At 45.0% G+C, this 18,333-nt stretch overlaps 1 protein-coding gene across 1 annotated transcript in view; it reads left to right on the forward strand.

Moving 5' to 3' along the window:
• The first annotated feature begins 2,915 nt into the window (after positions 1 to 2,915).
• The window catches only part of TRAF6 (TNF receptor associated factor 6), a 30,839-nt gene continuing 15,421 nt past the window's right edge, over positions 2,916 to 18,333 (forward strand). Inside the window, exons 1-2 of the mRNA XM_066610094.1 lie at positions 2,916 to 3,001; positions 17,790 to 18,122. Of these exons, the coding sequence (XP_066466191.1) occupies positions 17,818 to 18,122 (305 nt within the window). The 5' untranslated portion in view covers positions 2,916 to 3,001; positions 17,790 to 17,817. The remainder of the gene's footprint in view (positions 3,002 to 17,789; positions 18,123 to 18,333) is intronic.

The raw sequence follows: 18,333 nt of genomic DNA on the forward strand, positions 1-18,333 counted from the left end.
GCATGTGGCTGATAAGAATTTATATGATTATCCAACACTCTTTCCAGCCCAAAAGTGACTTAGGTGACTTTTTCCCCCCAGAGGTCTTCAGTTGAGAAAAAGCAACAAGCTCAGTGCAAGATAGACTAAGGCTGCAATCCTATCCACACTTTCCTGAGAGTAAGCCCCATTGAACAAAATAGGACTTACTTCTGAGTAGACCTGGTTAGGCTTGTGCCCTGAGACATTTGCTGGGACATAAGTCAATGTCTAGGTCGTCATCCTTCCCATGAGCTGCCTTAGAGCTCATGTGGCCCAATCCCACTGGGTAAATCCATAGAGTGTTCCACCAATGGAGACTGCCTTATGGCAATCATAAAATAGTCTGTGTCAGTTCACAGAGCTGCATGCTGCTGGAGCGCAGGTGAGGAGGCCACAGCAGCCCTGCATATAGAGATGCCTCATAGAAGACCCACTGACCCAGGTAAGCAAGGGGAGGAGGAGGGACAAGGTAAGGGATGGCGGAATGGGACAGTGGTGGGGAGGAGGGCAGATTGGGTCCGGGAAGATTGCTGGTTTGGCGGCAGCTGCGTACACCAAATTCAAACCCCTTCCTAGACCCAGTCTTAACCAACACCCAAAGCTTCAAATGGAGATCACTACAGGGAAGGAAGATTCTACTTGTTCGGAGACCTGGGTTGCAGTTGCATAGCTAAGGGGGTGTAGGAAGTAGCAATTGCACTGGGCAACAAGCTTTAAGGGGGAAACAATCTGAGCTTGACACTAGAGGCCAAAATCGTGAAAACCTTGGTATTTGTGAATAATACCATCATGTTATATACCATTCTATGTGAAATTTAATGCAGAAGGCAATGAAACAAACCATGTCAAAATATCTTTATTCTATCAGAAGTTATAGTCAAATAACCGGAAAATAAAAACACAACTGCATTATGTAACAACAAGTGGATTTCTTTAACTCAAAACTGATCTATGAGACTGATTGTTCTGAGAATTAGATATATGTAGCCCTGTTATGATACTGGTCTCTTCTTTTCAGTTCTTTTCCCAATTACCTCAAACACCAAAATTTGCCTGTTTCACACAATGAATTGGTGTTTTCCATGGCCAAGAGTTTAATACCCAATCCAACACATTTCAAGCTAATGTCTACCAGCACAGACAGGATTTCTAGATCGAGACTTTAGTTTCAGTCTCCTCATTGGCTTGCAGTCAACTGATGCTCTGTCCATGATATTCAAAGTCAATGGACACAGCAATGATACTGAAGGCACAATCTTAACCAACTTTCCAGCACTGAGGTAAAGGCAATGCAGCTCTGAGGTAAAGGAACAAAAACATTATTTTACCTTGCGGAGGCCTCTGTGACCAGGAGTGTGACTAATTAAAACCCTGGTTAAGAGGTTATTATAGTGTTGTTGGCATCCTTCAGTCTCGGAAGACTATGGTATCGCGCTCTGAATGGTGGTTCTGGAACAGAGTGTCCTCTCCAGTGCACGAAGCCTGGGTAAAGTAGGTATGGAGGATAGACTGTTTCCCATGCAGCAAATCCCCCCCCCCATGTTGCTGAAATTGTCCAATGGAAAGGCAGAGGCCAATACGGTTGGTTCCAGCGGCGTCGCAGGAGTTGCCAGAACGTGTTCATGTTCAGAACGTGTTCATGTTCAGCCATGAACTGTCTCAGGGACTCCGGCTCTGGATTTTGCCTCGAGGTTGACTCCTGAAGCCTTTTCCATAACTGGATGTAGCCACAAGGCAGTGGAGGTTTGGGATCAGAGTTTTCCTTCTCTCAGATGAGCTGCCTTCCCAGGCTGATGAGTCCCATCTACCCGGTGGCTGTTTAGTCGCCTCTTATGACAAGTACAGCCAAACTGAGGGCCTATTCTTATCCCCAGCCCCCAGGGGAAAGCCCCCAGCTTTCTTATCCCCAGCTTTCTTATCCCCAGCCCCCAGAGGTTATTATAAGTGGCAATGGAAAACACCAACTCATTTCGCCTTCCTGCATTTGCCTCCATTTTGCTCCCCCTGATCCAAAATGGCTCTGAAAGGTAGGTGCTGCTGGCAAGGTGCGTTTAGGTGCCTTCAAAACTTAGTGCTTCCACCCCCTCTAGCTGTGCCACTGGACCCATCTAATGTCCAATCTAATTTGCCTCCATTATGCTTCCTCTGCTTGGAATGGCTCCAAAGAGGAGGAGGGGGGCCTGCTCACACGGCATGCTCAGGCACCTGCAAAACGTAGTGCTTTGCACCCCCTCTAGCTATGCCACCAGTGCTCATTTCGAGCCCTAATCACATGCAACAGGGAGAGCTGGATGGGAGAAGAGGATGCACTTAATGCTACAGCCGCGTTTCTAAAAACTGTGGGTCGCAAGCCCATTACAGGTGGGTCCCTGAAATATTTCTGAGTAAGCGTGCATAGGATTGGGCTCTAAGGCTGCAATGCTATCATTTACCTAGGAGTAAGCCCCATTGACTATAATGGGACTTACTTCTGAGTAGACAAGCATAGGATTGTGCTCTCAGGCTGCAGTCCTCTCACTTACCTGGGAGTAAGCCCCATTGACTATAATGGGACCTACTTCTGAGTAGACACATGCATAGGGATTGGGCCCTTATTCTGTGAAACACTTTTTTCTTTGTACAATTTTTATTGCAAAAGAAAGAAAAAAAGTCCCGTCCCCTCCAAAAAAGACCTGCCAAGCAGTTCATGCTCCCCCCCAAGAGACCAGAAGACCCAGGAGGTGGCTGGAGGGGAGAGCGCAGGGCTGCACTTCCTCCGCCTGGACGCCCGGTGGCGCTACCGCGCTGTTTGCAGCAGCGCCACCACCTCAGGAAGGGAGCCGAAAGTGGGGCTCTCCCTCCTACGCAGCTTCCGGTTTCGCTGCGCCGCTGACGGAGGCGGAAATTCCGGTGCTGGGCGCGCGCGGTGGTGCCTCCCCCTGCGTGTCCCTCGTCCGCACCCGTCGATGAGGCGCCGCTGAGACGTGACAGTCGGGCGGAGGTAAGCGCGGGCTTCCCCCCTCCGGGGTGGCAGCGAGCGGGTGGGGCTGCGGAGGGGCCACCTGGGGCCGCCCTGGCCTGTCCTCAGCCCAGCCCAGCGCCTGTCTGCTCGGAAGTAAGTCCCACTGGGTCCCATGGGGCCTGCTCCCAGGCAAGTGTGGCTAGGAGGGCAGCCTCAGCGCCTTCACCGGGCTGCCTTCAGACGTGACCTCCACACGTGTCGTGGCCAGGAGGGGGGGTTGCTCTCTTGACCCAGCGTATGGTTACCCTGTGAACTCCCTGCCACAGGATGTGGGATGGCACCTGGCCTGGGAGCCTTCCAAAGGGGACTGGACAGGTTTCTGGGAGGAAAAGTCCATCATAGGTGCCAAGCCAGTGATGGGTATGTGCAGCCTCCTGGTTTTAGAAGTAGCGTGTGGTTAGCCTGTGGAATTCCCTGCCACAGTACGTGGTGATGATGTCTGGCCTGGGTGCCTTTAAAGAGGGAGTTGGTCAGATTTCTGGAGGAAAAGTCCATCACAGGTTACAAGCCAGGATGGGTATGTGCAACCTCTTGGTTTCAGAAGTGGGCTGCCCCAGAATGCCAGATGCGAGGGAGGGCACCAGGATGCAGTTCTCTTGTGGTCTTGTATGCTCCCTGAGGCATCCGATGGGCCACTGTGAGATGCAGGAAGCGGAACCAGATGGGCCTTTGGCTTGATCCAGCGGGGCTCTTCTTATGTTATGTTCAACCCTGTGTTCACTGCCCCCTTCTGAGGCACTGGAGTGCAGGCTAGTGGGAGGGTGTTTGAAGCACCGAGTGCTAGTATGCTTTGAGAGTGTCCTCTGTTTGGCTTCAGCCGTCAGGTTATCTCAGGAACTTTGCCTCCATCCAGACCCCACTGGGTTCCCTGCTGCCCTTATGGCTGAACGGTGTGTTCATGTGAACTGAGAGAGAGAGAGCACTTCTTTCTTTCTAGGGAAACATTTCTTAACCAGTGGTACTCGTACTCCGTGGAACTCAAAAACTTCCACAACTCTGGAACTCCTTGCCTCAGGATGCGGTGATGATGCCTGGCCTAGATGCCTTTAAAAAAGGGGGTTGGACAGATTTCTGGACTCGCAGTGTTTCTCAATCAGTGGTATGGGTACCATCAATGTAAAGTCTGGTGGTATTTGTGGGCGCCCCGGACACCTGCCACCCAGCAGCAAGGCCACCCAGAGACACGACTCAACAGACAGCAGTAGGAAGTTTTGTAAACAGAGCTCCAAAGTGTGCTTTTCAGCCTCCTGGACGCCTGTCACCTAATAGGAGGGCCGCCCAGGGATGCAACACAACAGACAGCCGTAGGAGGCTTGGTTTGATAGACAGAGCTCCAAAGCGTGCTTTTCGTGTGCTCAAAAAAGCCCTCCTGTCCACTCTGAGCTTCTTGCTAGTCACATATTTGGCCTCCCAACCCAGAAGTTATTTCTGGTGATAGTTCCAATGGGAAGGCCTTGTGAAGTGGTGCAGCAGGCAACAAATGTTGAGAACTGCTGTTCTGAAGAAAAACTCCATCACAGGTTATAAGCCATGATGGGTATGTGCAGTGTGAGATTGGCTGGTCGCTCTTCATGAGGGCCGGGTCGGCATTTTCTGTTATCTTTTGAATTGGCCTTGGACGGCAGTTTTCTTCACTTACCCCAGATTAGCTAGGAAGAGAAGGTGTGTTCAGTAGGTTTCATGTTTTAAAAACTGGTCACTTGTGTTTAATAAAGTAGCCCAAGCCTCAGGCTGACGTCTTCATTGGAGGGTGCGAAGGTCAACAGAATGCTTGATGCAGGGAAGTGGTAGTAGGATGCAAGGTGTTCTCAATGAGGCATCTGCTGGGCCACTGTGAAATACAGGAAACTGGACTAGATGGGCCATGGGCCTGATCCAGCAAGACTCTTATGTACCACCAGTGATACTTAAGGTGTTGTTCAGTGGTACATGCAGAACCCCCAGACCACCACCACCTGGCAGTGAGGCCAGCAATGCAACAATGACAAGCATTTACCTGGGAGTAAGCCCTATTGACTATAATGGGACTTACAGGGGAGGTTCAGCAAGCAAAGCTCTAGTGTGTGCTTTTAGTGTGCTAGAAAAAGCCCTCTCATCCACCCTGACCCTCTTACTTGTGTTTGTTGCATCACATCTGACCTCCCAATCCAGAAGTAACTGGCAATGACATCATTGCCAGTTACTTCCAGCGGTACTCCCAATAGGTAGACTATATGAAGTGGTATGGTGGGGAGCAAACATTAAGTATCGCTATTCTAGAGCAGGGGTGCCCAAACCCTGTCCCTGGGGCCACATGCGGCCCTCGAGGTCTCTCAATGTGGCCCTCAGGGAGCCCCCAGTCTCCAATGAGCCTCTGGCCCTCCAGAGAGTTGTTGGACCCCGCACTGGCCCGACGCAACTGCTCTCAGCATGAGGGCAACTGTTTGACCTCTCACATGAGCTGTGGGATGAGGGCTCCCACCACTGCTTGCTGTTTCATGTCTGTGATGCAGTAGCGGCAGCAAAGAAAAGGCCAGCCTTGCTTTGTGCAAGGCCTTTTATAAGCCTTGAGCTATTACAAGACTTTCATTCATTCATATAAGTTCCACCTCTAGTATATTAATTTCTGTAAACTTATGTAAATTTATTCAAATTTTAAATGTAAATTTATTCTTTTTTTTCCCCTGGCCCCCGACACAGAGTCAGAGAGATGATGTGGCCCACCTGCCACAAACTTTGGACACCCCTGTTCTAGAGGGTTCAGAGTCTGTCGGAAGGGCAGCTGACACTCTACTGTAGCAAGCTCAGGAGTGGGACTACAGGCCAGGAACAGCCCTCTTGAAGTTAGCCTTCCTTGAAAGAAACAGTCTTCTAGTGGATTTTGGAAAGAGCAGGTGGTGGTGTTTTGCGTTTTGTCTTCCTTTATTTGCAGTGACATACAGAAGCATTTTTGAAATGGAATGATTGAAACTATGAGACAAATGACCTTTTTCACCCAATTCTTCTCTTGCTTGATTTCCCAGGCCCAGGCATAATCCTTTCCAACTTTATTCCCTCGCCACTTTCCTCACTCTGTGTGTCTGCTCTGTCTCTCTCATTTTGAGGTCTTGGAGTGCACAAAGGGTTCAGAAACTAGGTTCTTTTTATTTTTTATGTTTGTGGTTTGTTTTTGCTTCTCTGCTGTGCATCACGTGCTGCTAGTCCCTTAAAATGAATTGGTGTTCGGTGGCTTAAAAAAAAAAGAAGAAGAAGCTCTGGTTATAAGGCTGTCAAGAAGCTCAGTTACTGATACTGTTCTAGAAGACCACCCCTGCTCACCCTAGTCCAAGTTTCTAAAGGGGTCTGGTCTGGTTGTGATGATGAAATAGTGAAGGAAAGAAGACACCTCCTTTGTTTGAATGATATGTGCTTCAGACCTGAGCCCTAAAGCCTAAATCATGTTTTGGAGCCAAGACTTGCGTTCTCTTTTCAAGTGTTCATCTTTCAGAGTAGCTGCTTATACTTTTGTCCCAAATTCTTTGTGCCTTTTCCTTTCTCTTTGTTTAACATGCTTTGTATTTCATTTTAATTTTAAATTGGCATGCTGCTTATCATCTTAAAGTCTCTGGAAGCCTTTGATGCTTTCCCCTTTACCTCTGGTTTCCAATATGCACATTCCAGATCCTTACTGAATAGATCCCTAGTTGGAGGCCTCTCTGTTTCTGGAAGACTTGCTTCTCAATTGCTCACTGTGCTTCTCAAGGTTTGCTGTAGATATGTGTATAGTTTTATCATTATTTTAAGAATTTTTTCCTCAGCGCAGCTTACTATGAATAGCATGGTATGAAACCACTGTGATTTTGCTTTACAGTTCAGTTCTAACTGAATCAGTTCTAACTGAATCTGACTGAATCTGACTGAATCATGTAGGTAAGGGCTCAATAAATCATTTTCCTCCAGGTCAGAATAGCTAGGGCTGCCTTCTGTTTTTTTCCAGTGATGTAGAGATTGAGTCACTGGACCGAGCTGTACATTTCTAAATTTGGCATGTTCCTTAGCCCTGCTCTGTGCTTATAACATGTTCATCTGGATGATAATAAGGCATGGATCTAGAGTACTATATAAGTTGCTGTGCTGGATTGGGCTAAGAGACACATCTCACCACTTTGCCATAGTAAATCTCTGGATGGTTGGATCAATTTTGCATATGTTCTCAACCTCCTGAGAAGATCCAGGGCAGTGCGGACCAGATTATGACTTCTTTTTGATGGGAAATCTTTGGGCACTTAGGCTGTCTTTGTAATTTTGTGTTTATTTACAAAAATAAAAAAGGAGTATTAGATGAAGGTAGATAGCACAGCACTCCTACAAGAAATAACAAGTTGCTTCAGTTCCCAAAGAGGTACTCCTGCACTCTGAAAGGCACCTCGAGCTCCCAGCTCTCTCTTAATTTTCCTTCCTCTGTCTCTCTTAGATCAAAGCTTGTCTTTTTTTTTTAAGCTGCTGCTATTTTTGTTCTTTTTACACTGTCCACACACATTCTCACTTCATCCCTTTCTGTTGGGTGGAGATAGATGCCAGCTTTCAAAAGTTGTATGTCTTTGCCCTACATCCAGTAGTGTTTTGCAGGAAAATCCAGTGTTATGGTTTGCAAAAGATTTGGCCAACTAGTAGTCATTACCTGCTGTTGTGCATAGAGAAACTTCCGTGTCATTAATTGGGACAGTGCAAGACTGAGCTCTTAAGAATTTAGACTTCAATGCAGCCTTATGTCGTTCAGCCTTTACATAATAGTCTGTCTTCTTCCATATCCTTCACTTGTAAGATGCAATATGGGAGATGTTTTCAAAGATCATGAAACACTTGCAAGTGGATATTAAATTTTTCACTTCATTGTCTGTGTTGGATAAGAATTATTCATAATAAAGGATAATTGTTGTAGATGTGGTTGCTTAGAGCTTAGGAAATCTTTGCAAGTATGAGAGCTATTTCTTGATGGATATCTTGACTGCTGCTGCAGCTATTTTGCTTGTTTATGAGCAGATGGAAGGATAGGAAGCAGAATCTTCACACAGGAGGCCTTGAGACATCCTTCGTACACATTCCCCTTCTCCTCCCCAGTATCTGTTATCATATCATCTGTTGTATTCTGCATTTTGTAGTTATAGTTGTATCAGGTTGCCATGGGCAAGACTGGAGCAAAACTACTGTAGTGTGTTATCTACCCCATTCAATCTTACAAAGTTTTAAAAACTGAAAATGTGTTTTAACTGTGACTTGTTATGATCTGTAGTAAGGCAAACATGCCTTCAGTCCTAAAGATCACGAATTACTTTGAAAGTGGTAGGTAAACTAATTTTTGAATCAATCTTTGGGGTTTGTATGTGAGATTTTTTGGTGAGCCTGTTAAGTTGCATTGAGGCATAGGACACCACATAATTCCAGTGGAGTAGGGAAAGACAAGTAACAACAAATGTGTAAGTAAATTGTGGAATAATTTCTAATCCCCATACATTTCCTGAATTACCTAATGGAGAAATGAGCCAGAGTGTTAAGTTATTGCCCTGTAAAAGTTAGTGTTGTGGCAAGCTGATTGTAATAGATAGTGAACCTAGCATAATCTAATTAGAATCTATAGGAATCTTTGACTTTCACTCTACAAAGGGACTTCATTCCCGTTCTTTATAGCAGTGGTCTTCAACCTTTTTTGTGTGACGACCCAAATGAATGAATAAATAAAGCACAAGACTGGGGACCCCATTCTTGATCCCACACCCCATTCACCCCACCCCCTGTCACTGTCTACTCCCTGCCCTCGTAATGTCCTCCCAGCATTGTTTGCTGTAACCAAATGTTAAAGACAAAAGAAAAAGTTACTATGAAGCCTGGCACTAGTGAAAGTTATTTTAGCACAATTGCTAAAGTACTGAACAGGACTGGGATGCAGCCTCCTTGTACCTGAAGGGGTACACCAGCTGCCTCCCCCTTTACCTGGTGGTGCTCTAGTCCAGTGATCATCAACCTTTTTTGTTCCCTTACATTGCCGGGACGTCACAACTGAGGCTTTGCGACCCCAGTGGGGTCCCATCGCCAAGGTTGAAGAACACTGCTTTATAGGAGGAACACCTAACATTGTTTTACATAAATTATATAAGTACTCAAAGCTAGTTATAGGAGCGAGTCCTTGGAGCACGTCATCAGCCAACCATGATGATATAAGAGATGTTCTATTCTTTTTCCACTTTTTAAATTGATACTATGTTAGAGACATGTATAGCACCATCCACATGCATGGCATTCTAGAAAGAATGCAAAGATAGGAAGGACGGGAAGGCAAAGTTCAAGAATATGTGTCATTTCCTGTCCTTTTTCTTTGGCTTAGTAATAGCAGAGTAGGGGGACAAGGAGGTTGGGCAAACAGATGAGTATGAAACTTGGTTCTTTTTCCCTCAGAACTCCCTACTTGGTATTTCAATGTCCAGGTTCTACAGACAGTCTACCTGAAGTAGCTAGGTAATGAAAGTTTGTTCAAAACTGGCTTAAATAAATGCTTGAATATCCAGATGAATGATGGAACAACTGAAACAAGCCATAATCACTATAGCATCTTAAAAATAACCACCACAAGGCAACAGGGAGACCTGCATAATGAAAAGTGCTTTCTCTTCTCTTGTGTATATTGAAACAGAAATTGAAACTTACCAGCTGTCTTCATATTAAACAAATTTTGGGATTTCCCTTAATGGCAAGAACCCCCAGCAGAAATTTAATCTTGTCAAAGCATGCAGTACATCAAGAGCCCAGTGGTATAGGCTCATATGCTGTGGATTGATCTACGGAATAGCAAATGATTATTTTTGCGTTTTACTGCATCTGTATAAGGTACCATAACCCCACTGATGTATGGAAAGACAAGTAGCAACAAATGTGTATGTACTGGATGCAGGATTGGTTTATTCACAGCTTGGGTAGGTGCTTCTGTGTTTCTAGTTATGCACAGGTGGCTGTTTGTTTATTTTGGAGGGGAGGATACCATCCCATAATTTGCGAATCAGGACTTATAATTGTCTCAATATCTTTTATCTCAAATATAGATACCAATGTCAGTATAACTGCAAGAAGATGGAAGAAAACCCTGAGTAGTAAACATTCTGCTGTTGCAAACTGTGCATGCCTATTCAGAGGCAAAGAATTTCATTGAGCCTACTCTAAGTGAATATAACTGCAGTGCCAGTGATACAAGTTTGTAATTTAGAGTTTAATGGCATAAACGAGGATGCTCAAATAATAATTTTTGAAGTGAAATTTTTCCTGATGTTGTATTTTGAAATTTAAATGTATTATTTACCTTTAGTTAGTAATTAAGGCAATAGAAAGTATTTGAATTCTCTGTACTAGATTAAGCACACAGAGTTTGATGCATCAGATAAAAGGATGCATTTCTTTTCAAGGCATTCCTTAAGAAAAAAGAGTGTGCATAATAGAAGGGTTGTCTATATTCTATACAATACAGGTCATCCCTCATTATCCACTAGGGTTCCGTTCCGGAACCCCTCGTGGATAAAAAAAGTCAGTGGATAAAAAAACAGTGGGGGAAAAATTAATGACCCACTTCCAGGTTTCTTGCCCCTCCATTGCTCTTAATGTAATAAGGTTGTGCCCCGGCATCCTCAGGCATTTGATTCTTGTACTCCCTGCTGATACCATAAAATGTGTTAAATAAAAGCAGTTTAAAAAAATTAAAAAGTGTGTCCCTTTGCAATTGTAGTTTAAAAACAGCTTTTCTTACTGTTGTAGAGAGGCAGTCAGCAATTACAAATACATAGGATCCCCTGCCTTTGCCTGGCTCAGCTGAAGAATGGAATGATCACTTACATAACTGTCTCCCGACAGCAGTAAGAAAAGCAGTATTTTTAAACTAAAGGGTTACATTTTTTCCCCTTCTCCAGGGATCAGCACATTCCTTCTCATTTGCAGTGGCCATTCATGGAGTCAAATCCATGTATAAAAAATTCGTGTATAACAAGGTTGGACCTGTATTTCTAAGACGTCACTTGTGAAAACAAGCTCCTCTCTATTGAAAGAAAAACTGGAACGCATCTGGAGCAGTGGTTCTCAAACTTCCCAGCTTTACTCCCAGGGTAAGTCTTTGCAGGGAAAGGGGCAAGGGCAGTGGGTACTGCCTTCCACCCCACTAATGGGGGTGGAAGAGAGCTGTTTTTACTTATTGGTGTGTGCAGGATGTTGCAGGAGAAGCAGGGAGTCCCGTGCAGCCCTCTGCAGGGCTTCCCGAGTCTTAGAAGGTTGGAAAAATGTGAACGCAAAGCATTTCCTCTTTGCGTTTGCAACAAGGAAGTGCTTTGTGTGCATGTTTTTCCAACGTTCTAAGACTTAGGGAACCTTGCAAAGGGCTGCACGGGACTCCCTGCTTCTCCTGCAATGTCCTGAACACATCAGTAGGCAAAGCAGTCAGTCCCCTTCCACCACTGTTAGTGACGCAATCCGGGGGGATCGCATTGCTGCCCTCGCTCCCTCCCCCACCCCTTAAAGGGACAGGAGGAGCTTTCCACAAGCTGGTGGGTCACGACCCACCAGTTTGAGAACCACTGATCTGGAGAATTCCCAGAAAGAGAAGCAGTTGTGTGCAGCATTTGTCATTGAAGTTACTACGGGGGTTTTACAAGATAGCTATTGCTATATATTTTTCTGTTTGTTTGAATGCTAAAATTCTCTTCCTGAGTGCTGTTGAGAACTTCCAAGATACTTTTGTTTTACTGTGAACAGTCTGTATTATTCTCAAAGTGCTAAAGGAGGAGAGAAGAGAGACTATGGGCAGAACAAGGGGCTGACTTAGCAATATTATGCAGTATATTTTGCAGTAATTTTTAATTGTTTCCTAGACTATATATGCAGAAATATAGGCTAGTTGATCTGAATTCAATCCAACATCATTTTGAAAGCATTTTTGCCTGCTCATGAAACATGCTGCTCCTACTGGTCTGATTTCTTCTCCGGGATAACTTGGCTGCCTCAGAACTAAGCAATGCAAATAATTTCACAGCATCTAAAGTGTCTGAGTAAGAGAGTTGACTTTGCAGACTAAATTGATTCTTAGTACAAAAGTAGCTTGGCCTTATTTAGGAGTACTAAATTGATAGCTTGCTCACCTCACCTGGAATTGCTGTAGAGAAAACCATCATTTTTCTACTTAAATACCCACACATACACACATCAAACCAGCTGATTCACAGTCCAGTCCTGAGCTGCCCAGGGCGCCCACGCTCAACGGCACCAAGGAGGCCTGCCGCCAAATCCAGCGCCTCCTATGCTACCGCGGGAGGCACCTCGGGAGAAGGGGACGTTCGTCGCCTTCACCCAAGTAAGGTAAGCAGCCCCGCAGTGGGGCTACTCACTTTACCAACGACCAAAAGGTCGGCGGTAAGGTAAAGGCTCTTGTGTTGGACACACAGCCCTACCCGAGCGCCCTGGATCCTGCGGAGCAGGGCTCCACGGACCCGCCTCCCATCCCTCCCCCAGCACACCTCCAGCCTTCCCCCCTCCCTGCATCACACCGCCTCATCATGCCCTCTCTCTGCCCCCACCGACCCCCCTCCCTGGAACGCCTCCTCCCCATCCCCATCCCTGCCCTGCCTGCCGTTCTGCAGCCCAGCGGTCCAGGAGACTGCCAAGCAGCAGAACCGGCGCTGGGCTAGCACAGGCAGGAGCCCAGCAGTGAGCCAAGCAAATGTGTCTTACTGTGTTTGTGACTGTGCTCAGCGGCACGGAGCTGTGCCGCTAACCACAGGATTGGGCTCTCAGACTTTTATTGGCAGCATTCTAGAAATATTTTTAGATTACACAGCCTCAGTTACATCCAAGTTGTGTATGAGTTTTATTTTAAAATAAAACGTAAAACCCATGTATGACCATGTCTTGCATTAGAAAGCAGAAAAGACTATTTAAAAGCAAAAAGCAATATTAACCCTGTGAAACTATTGTGGTATTTTCTGTCAGTGCTGTTGCCAAGTTGAGGCACAGAATGGACGTTCTTCACCTGATCTATACAAAACCATGGCAAGGAGAAGTCAGGTGTGAGGAAGAAACTTGCAGTTTTCCTGGTAATGTCCTAGTTTTGTGCTGAAAGTTCTGCCTTTCACTTTGAGATCCTGAGGTTTTGGGGATTTCCAAGATGAAGCAGAATGCTAACTGTTTTGACTCTGAGTTGGTTTGAAGTGCCTGGATTTCCCTCTTAAACCAAATAGTACTTGCCATTCTGGCTGCTTTTTGAAATAGTCACACTGGTGGAACATACTGGACTAATCCTGTAAGGACTGGAAGAAATGGTTAGATTGGATTGTATACAGTGTCTGCTTCTGTGTCCTTGTAAAATGAGTTTATTTTCACTTTATATCATCTCTTTAGCAGTTATCCAACAATTCCTTAATTGAAACTTGAGGAAAATAGGAAAGGGGAAGACTTTAAGCAGCATTTAGAATAATGACGTTAAGTGGTATTAGAAGACTACAATGCTGTCACTCCCATTGAATTTAATGGAACATTGCTAACCTAGGTTTGCTTTATAAACTTAATTTCCTGTTGTCATACTATGTTGTCTTAGACCAGTAGTTTTCAGATTGTGTTGAAAGTATCTTCAAACACAGATGCAAAGTATTCTGCTTCCTGAATATCTTCGGTGGTTTCTTAATACGAGCCTTGATTCTTAGGCAAACAGGTTAATATAAACCAAGGGAGTTTGACATGGAGTGTGCAGGGGAGTCCAGGGATTGCTGCTGGTGGGTCTGAAGCTCCAAGCAACAAGAACAAACTGTTCCCATGAGATGAAAAGTTGGAAGAGTCTAAGGAAATCCATGTGGCTGTCCAAAAGAGCTTTCTAAAGAGTTGAAAAGCAAGAGGAAGATGTAGAGGAAGTAGGGACAGTTAACAAAGAAAGAGTACACACCTGCAGGGATCGTGTCAGGAAGGCTAGAGCACAGAATGTCAGAAACATTAAATAAAGGTTTTTATTATGCCCAAAAGAAGAGAAGGGTCAAGGAAGTGGTAGACCTGCTGCTTGGAGAAGATGAGGAAGTGGTAACAGATGACAGAGCAAGTAGAGATGCTCAATTCTTATTTTGCATTTGTTTTCTCCCACTGCGAGAAGGCAGAAGAGAGTAATCAGAATGATCAGTGGACTGGGGCGCCTCCCTGACAAGGAAAGTCTTCAGTATTTGGAGCTCTACGGTCAGCATCCTCGGCATCACCTGGCAGGACAAAGTTCCAAACAACACAGTCCTAGAACGAGCTGGAATCCCTAGCATGTATGCAGTGCTGAAACAGAGACGCCTGCGTTGGCTCGGTCATGTTGTGAGAATGGATGATGGCCGGATCCCAAAGCATCTCCTCTATGGATAACTCGTGCAGGGAAAGCGCCCTACAGGTAGACCACAGCTGTGATACAAGGACATCTGCAAGAAGGCCTTAGGAATGGATCTCAATAGGTGGGAAACCCTGGCCTTTGAGCGGCCCACTTGGAGGCAGGCTGTGCAACATGGCCTCTTCCAGTTTGAAGAGACACTTGATCAGCAGACTGAGGCAAAGAGTCAAAGAAGGAAGGCCCATAGCCAGGGAGACAGACCAGGGACAGACTACATTTGCTCCCAGTGTGAAAGGGATTGTCACTCCTGAATCAGCTTTTTCAGCCACACTAGACGCTGTTCCAAAACCGCCATTCAGAGCGCGATACCATAGTCTTTTGGGACTGAAGGTTGCCAGCTAACTAACTGTCAAGAAAGAAAGCTTGTGGGGGCAGGGTCATGATTGAGATAAATCATAAAATAATGCATTGGGTGGATAGAGGGAAGTTCTTTTCCGTCTTGCACAACACCAGAATCAAGAGACATCCACTAAAATTGAGTGATGGGAGAGTTAGAACAGACTAAATAATTTTCTTTTAACCCAACAGGTGGAATCCACCCAATCTGTGGAATTCCTTGCCACAGGATGTGGTGATGATACCTGGCCTAGATGCCTTTAAGAAGGGATTGGGCAGATTTGTGGAGGAAAAGTCCATCTCAGCTTGCGAGCCATTATGGCTATGTGCAACCCCTGGGTTTTAGAAGTAGCCTGTCTCTGAATACCAGGTGCAAGGATGTGACAAAAGGATACAGGTATTTTATTGTGTTGTGTGCTCCCTGAAGCATCTGGTAGGTCACTGTGAGATACAGGAAACTCGACTAGATAGGCCATGGCCTGATCCAGCAGGGCTTTTCTTATGCTGATGAAGTTCTGTGGAGACAAATGTAAAGTCCTACTTGTTAGTACATAATAATAATAATAATAAGAGGCACAGGTACAGGATAGGGAAAACCACCTTGGCCAGCAGCTCATGTGAAAAAATGTAGGTGCCTTACTGCTCAATTCTTTACATGTATACTCATGAATACAGTACATGTAAGTCCCATTGAGTTCTGCTACATGTGAGGGTTGTAGTTGCTTTCACTGAGCATGAGGATGGACTTCATGATCTCCAAAGTTTCTCCTGACTCTGACATCCTATTAATTGTGGACAAGCTAATTCCTTGTAATGACTGCCCCTGGAAAGTGGTGGGGCATGTATTTGGTTCATACTGCATAGCAGTTGAATTAAGCCATTTCTGCCCAATGTTGCACATATGCAACAGGAATAAAATGTGTACACCTGTGGGCTGGGCAGAAATGGGTTAAGCAGGTTGAGTCAGCATACAAATGAGCTAAGCATGCACTGTTGAATGTGCTCCAGAATCCTCCACAACATGCAGAGGTTCTGCCACAGATAAGTCGATGTGGGTAGAATATTAGAAAACCACTGACTTTGATCAGATCAGTCTCTTTTCTAAAGATATTGGAGGCAGGTTAGTTGCATGAAACAAACCTTCACAGCTTCCACTTACAAAGGTATGGATGTACATTGAGATGTTCATCTCCTGCTAACAGGGTAAGAGGCTCTTTTTCAAGTGGTTGCTCCTCTTTTTAGCAGGGGGAAAAGTAACTGGCCCACCTCACCCCAGCAGTGTCTGTTCTAGTGGCTGTCTGTTGGAGTTCTTTTGCATCTTTTTAGATTGTGAGCCCTATTGGGACCAGGAGCCATTAGATACTTGATTTTCTCTGTAAACCGCTTTGTAAACTTTTTGTTGAAAAGCAGTATATAAATACTGTTGATAATAATAAAGCTGCTACATTTTATCATTGCCAAAGATGCTGCAAGGCTGTGTGTTTCTCTCCAAACTTAAGGAAGAAACAAGGTTCCGTTTCAACTTTTCATTCTGTCCAATAAGCTAAAGATGCTTGATTCTTTGTCAGCCTACATGCCTGGTGTCTGAAAAAGTCTAGGAGCTGGGCGAACCAGAATGACCCATGTATACAATAAATCACATTTGTAATTTTTGGTCATAAAGTGAAGCCTTTAAAATAGATTCATATATTGGCTAATATTCCTTTATCTGTTTATTTTCTCCCATGTTCTATAGAGAGCAGTGTTGCTCTCTCTGCACTAGTCTAGAGCGGTGCTGCTCAAAGTGGTGGTCCATAGACTGGTGACAGTCCACAAACCACTGAATGCTGGACCACAGCAAATTTCCAAGAAAGAAAAGAAAAAATATTAATAATAAGGCACAGATATGGTTCTGGTCTCTGGGGCAGTAGCGTACCTGAGAAGGGCAAGGGGTGCAAATGACTCGGGCGCCAGGTTTGGGGGAGGGTAATCTCTTGGCTGCAAAGAAATAGGGTGTCTCTCTTTCTTTTGCTGATTAGTAATATTTCTAGCTGCTCTGTGGCAGTCCAGAAGAACACATTTTTATCTTCTTGTCTTTTGAGAGGGGTTTTATAGGTTGATTGAAGGCCCTGTTGCTCACAACTCCAAGACGAATTGCTGTGTCTGATAACAGAGTTCCTGCCACCGTCAGTGTATTACAGTCTGGCTTTGCTTGTTCAGTGATAGGAGGCCAAAAGTTCTTATCAAATAATTGGAAGCCTTCGCTAAGGATTCTGCCGCAGTCAATATAAACTACAGGGCTGGCAAAGGTAAAGTGGTGGAACTGATGACTACTAAATAATATCATGTTTTTAATAGTATCACTCAAGCAAAATGAATTCCAAAATGCTCACTTAAAGCAATGTCAAGAGGTGTCATAAGCATAGGCTAGGCCTGCTGCAACACTCAACCAAAGCGATCCCTTTCCAATACCCAATATGATCGTTTATGTTCCAAATTGCACAAGGTACATGCATGCTTTTCCTGGCAATTGCAGGCTGGTGTTTGTATTTCAGAGTCCATCCAGATTTTTTTTTGTAATGCCTCGGACACGGGTCCACCCGAGACACTGACAGATGGTCTAGAATTTTTTTTTTTTAAGGGAAGGGGGGCTTATCTTAAAAAATCGTGTTTGTAAAAAGGGCATGGAAGAAGGTGGTTCTTCAGTGAATACTAATTTTAGAACTAAAACCTGGAAGTAGAGTCAGAAATTGAAACAGAATTCAGTGCTAGGAAGTGGATTGCTCACGCAACATATGGTACTTGAAATAAGGTAGAGTCTGATTTGAGGTGGGTTAGCTTTGGCAGCTGTGAAAGAAGCAGTACAGCCGTGTCACAGAGCCGAAGAAATGTGAGGCTCACCTGAGAGAAAAAAGCAATATCTGATTTTTAGAGGAGGCAAATCTGTCTTTTTGCTCTAGAAAAACTGTCACAACATAATAATGTAGTATGATGCTGGGAACGTGACTCTTGAAGCTTATTTATTTATTCTCTCTCTCTCTCTCTCTCTCCTTCCCACAGATCATCCTCTGACACCCTAGCAATTACTATGAGTCTACTATATAGTAACTCCAGCTTTGAAGCCAGCGATCCAGAGAGTGGCTGTTGTGCAGCCATGGCCAGTGCCTGCAGCGCTGGAATCAAGGAAGAGAGCGTCAGCGCCAGCGTCACCAATGGCACCAGTGGAACACTTTCAAACTCTTTTACGGAAGAGACCCAAGGATACGACGTGGAGTTCGATCCACCCCTGGAGAGTAAATACGAATGCCCCATCTGTTTAATGGCTCTGCGGGAAGCAGTGCAGACACCGTGCGGGCACCGTTTCTGCAAGGCTTGCATTGTCAAATCAATAAGGTAAAGGGATGCTTGTTGCAAAACAAATCCAGGGTGGTGGCAAAGGTATCAAACTGTACAAATTCTACTAATTGCAGCTGCATTAATGGACGTGGTTGAAAGAAGCTTGTGTATGCTTGCTGGTACAGAACGAAGTACAGTGGGCCCTCCTCATCTGTGTATTTGGAACCCATGGATTTGACTTACCGCAGGTTCCAAACCCATGTCTGGA

The sequence above is a fragment of the Tiliqua scincoides genome, chromosome 1, assembly GCF_035046505.1.
Source record: "Tiliqua scincoides isolate rTilSci1 chromosome 1, rTilSci1.hap2, whole genome shotgun sequence".
NCBI classification, from domain to species: domain Eukaryota; kingdom Metazoa; phylum Chordata; class Lepidosauria; order Squamata; family Scincidae; genus Tiliqua; species Tiliqua scincoides.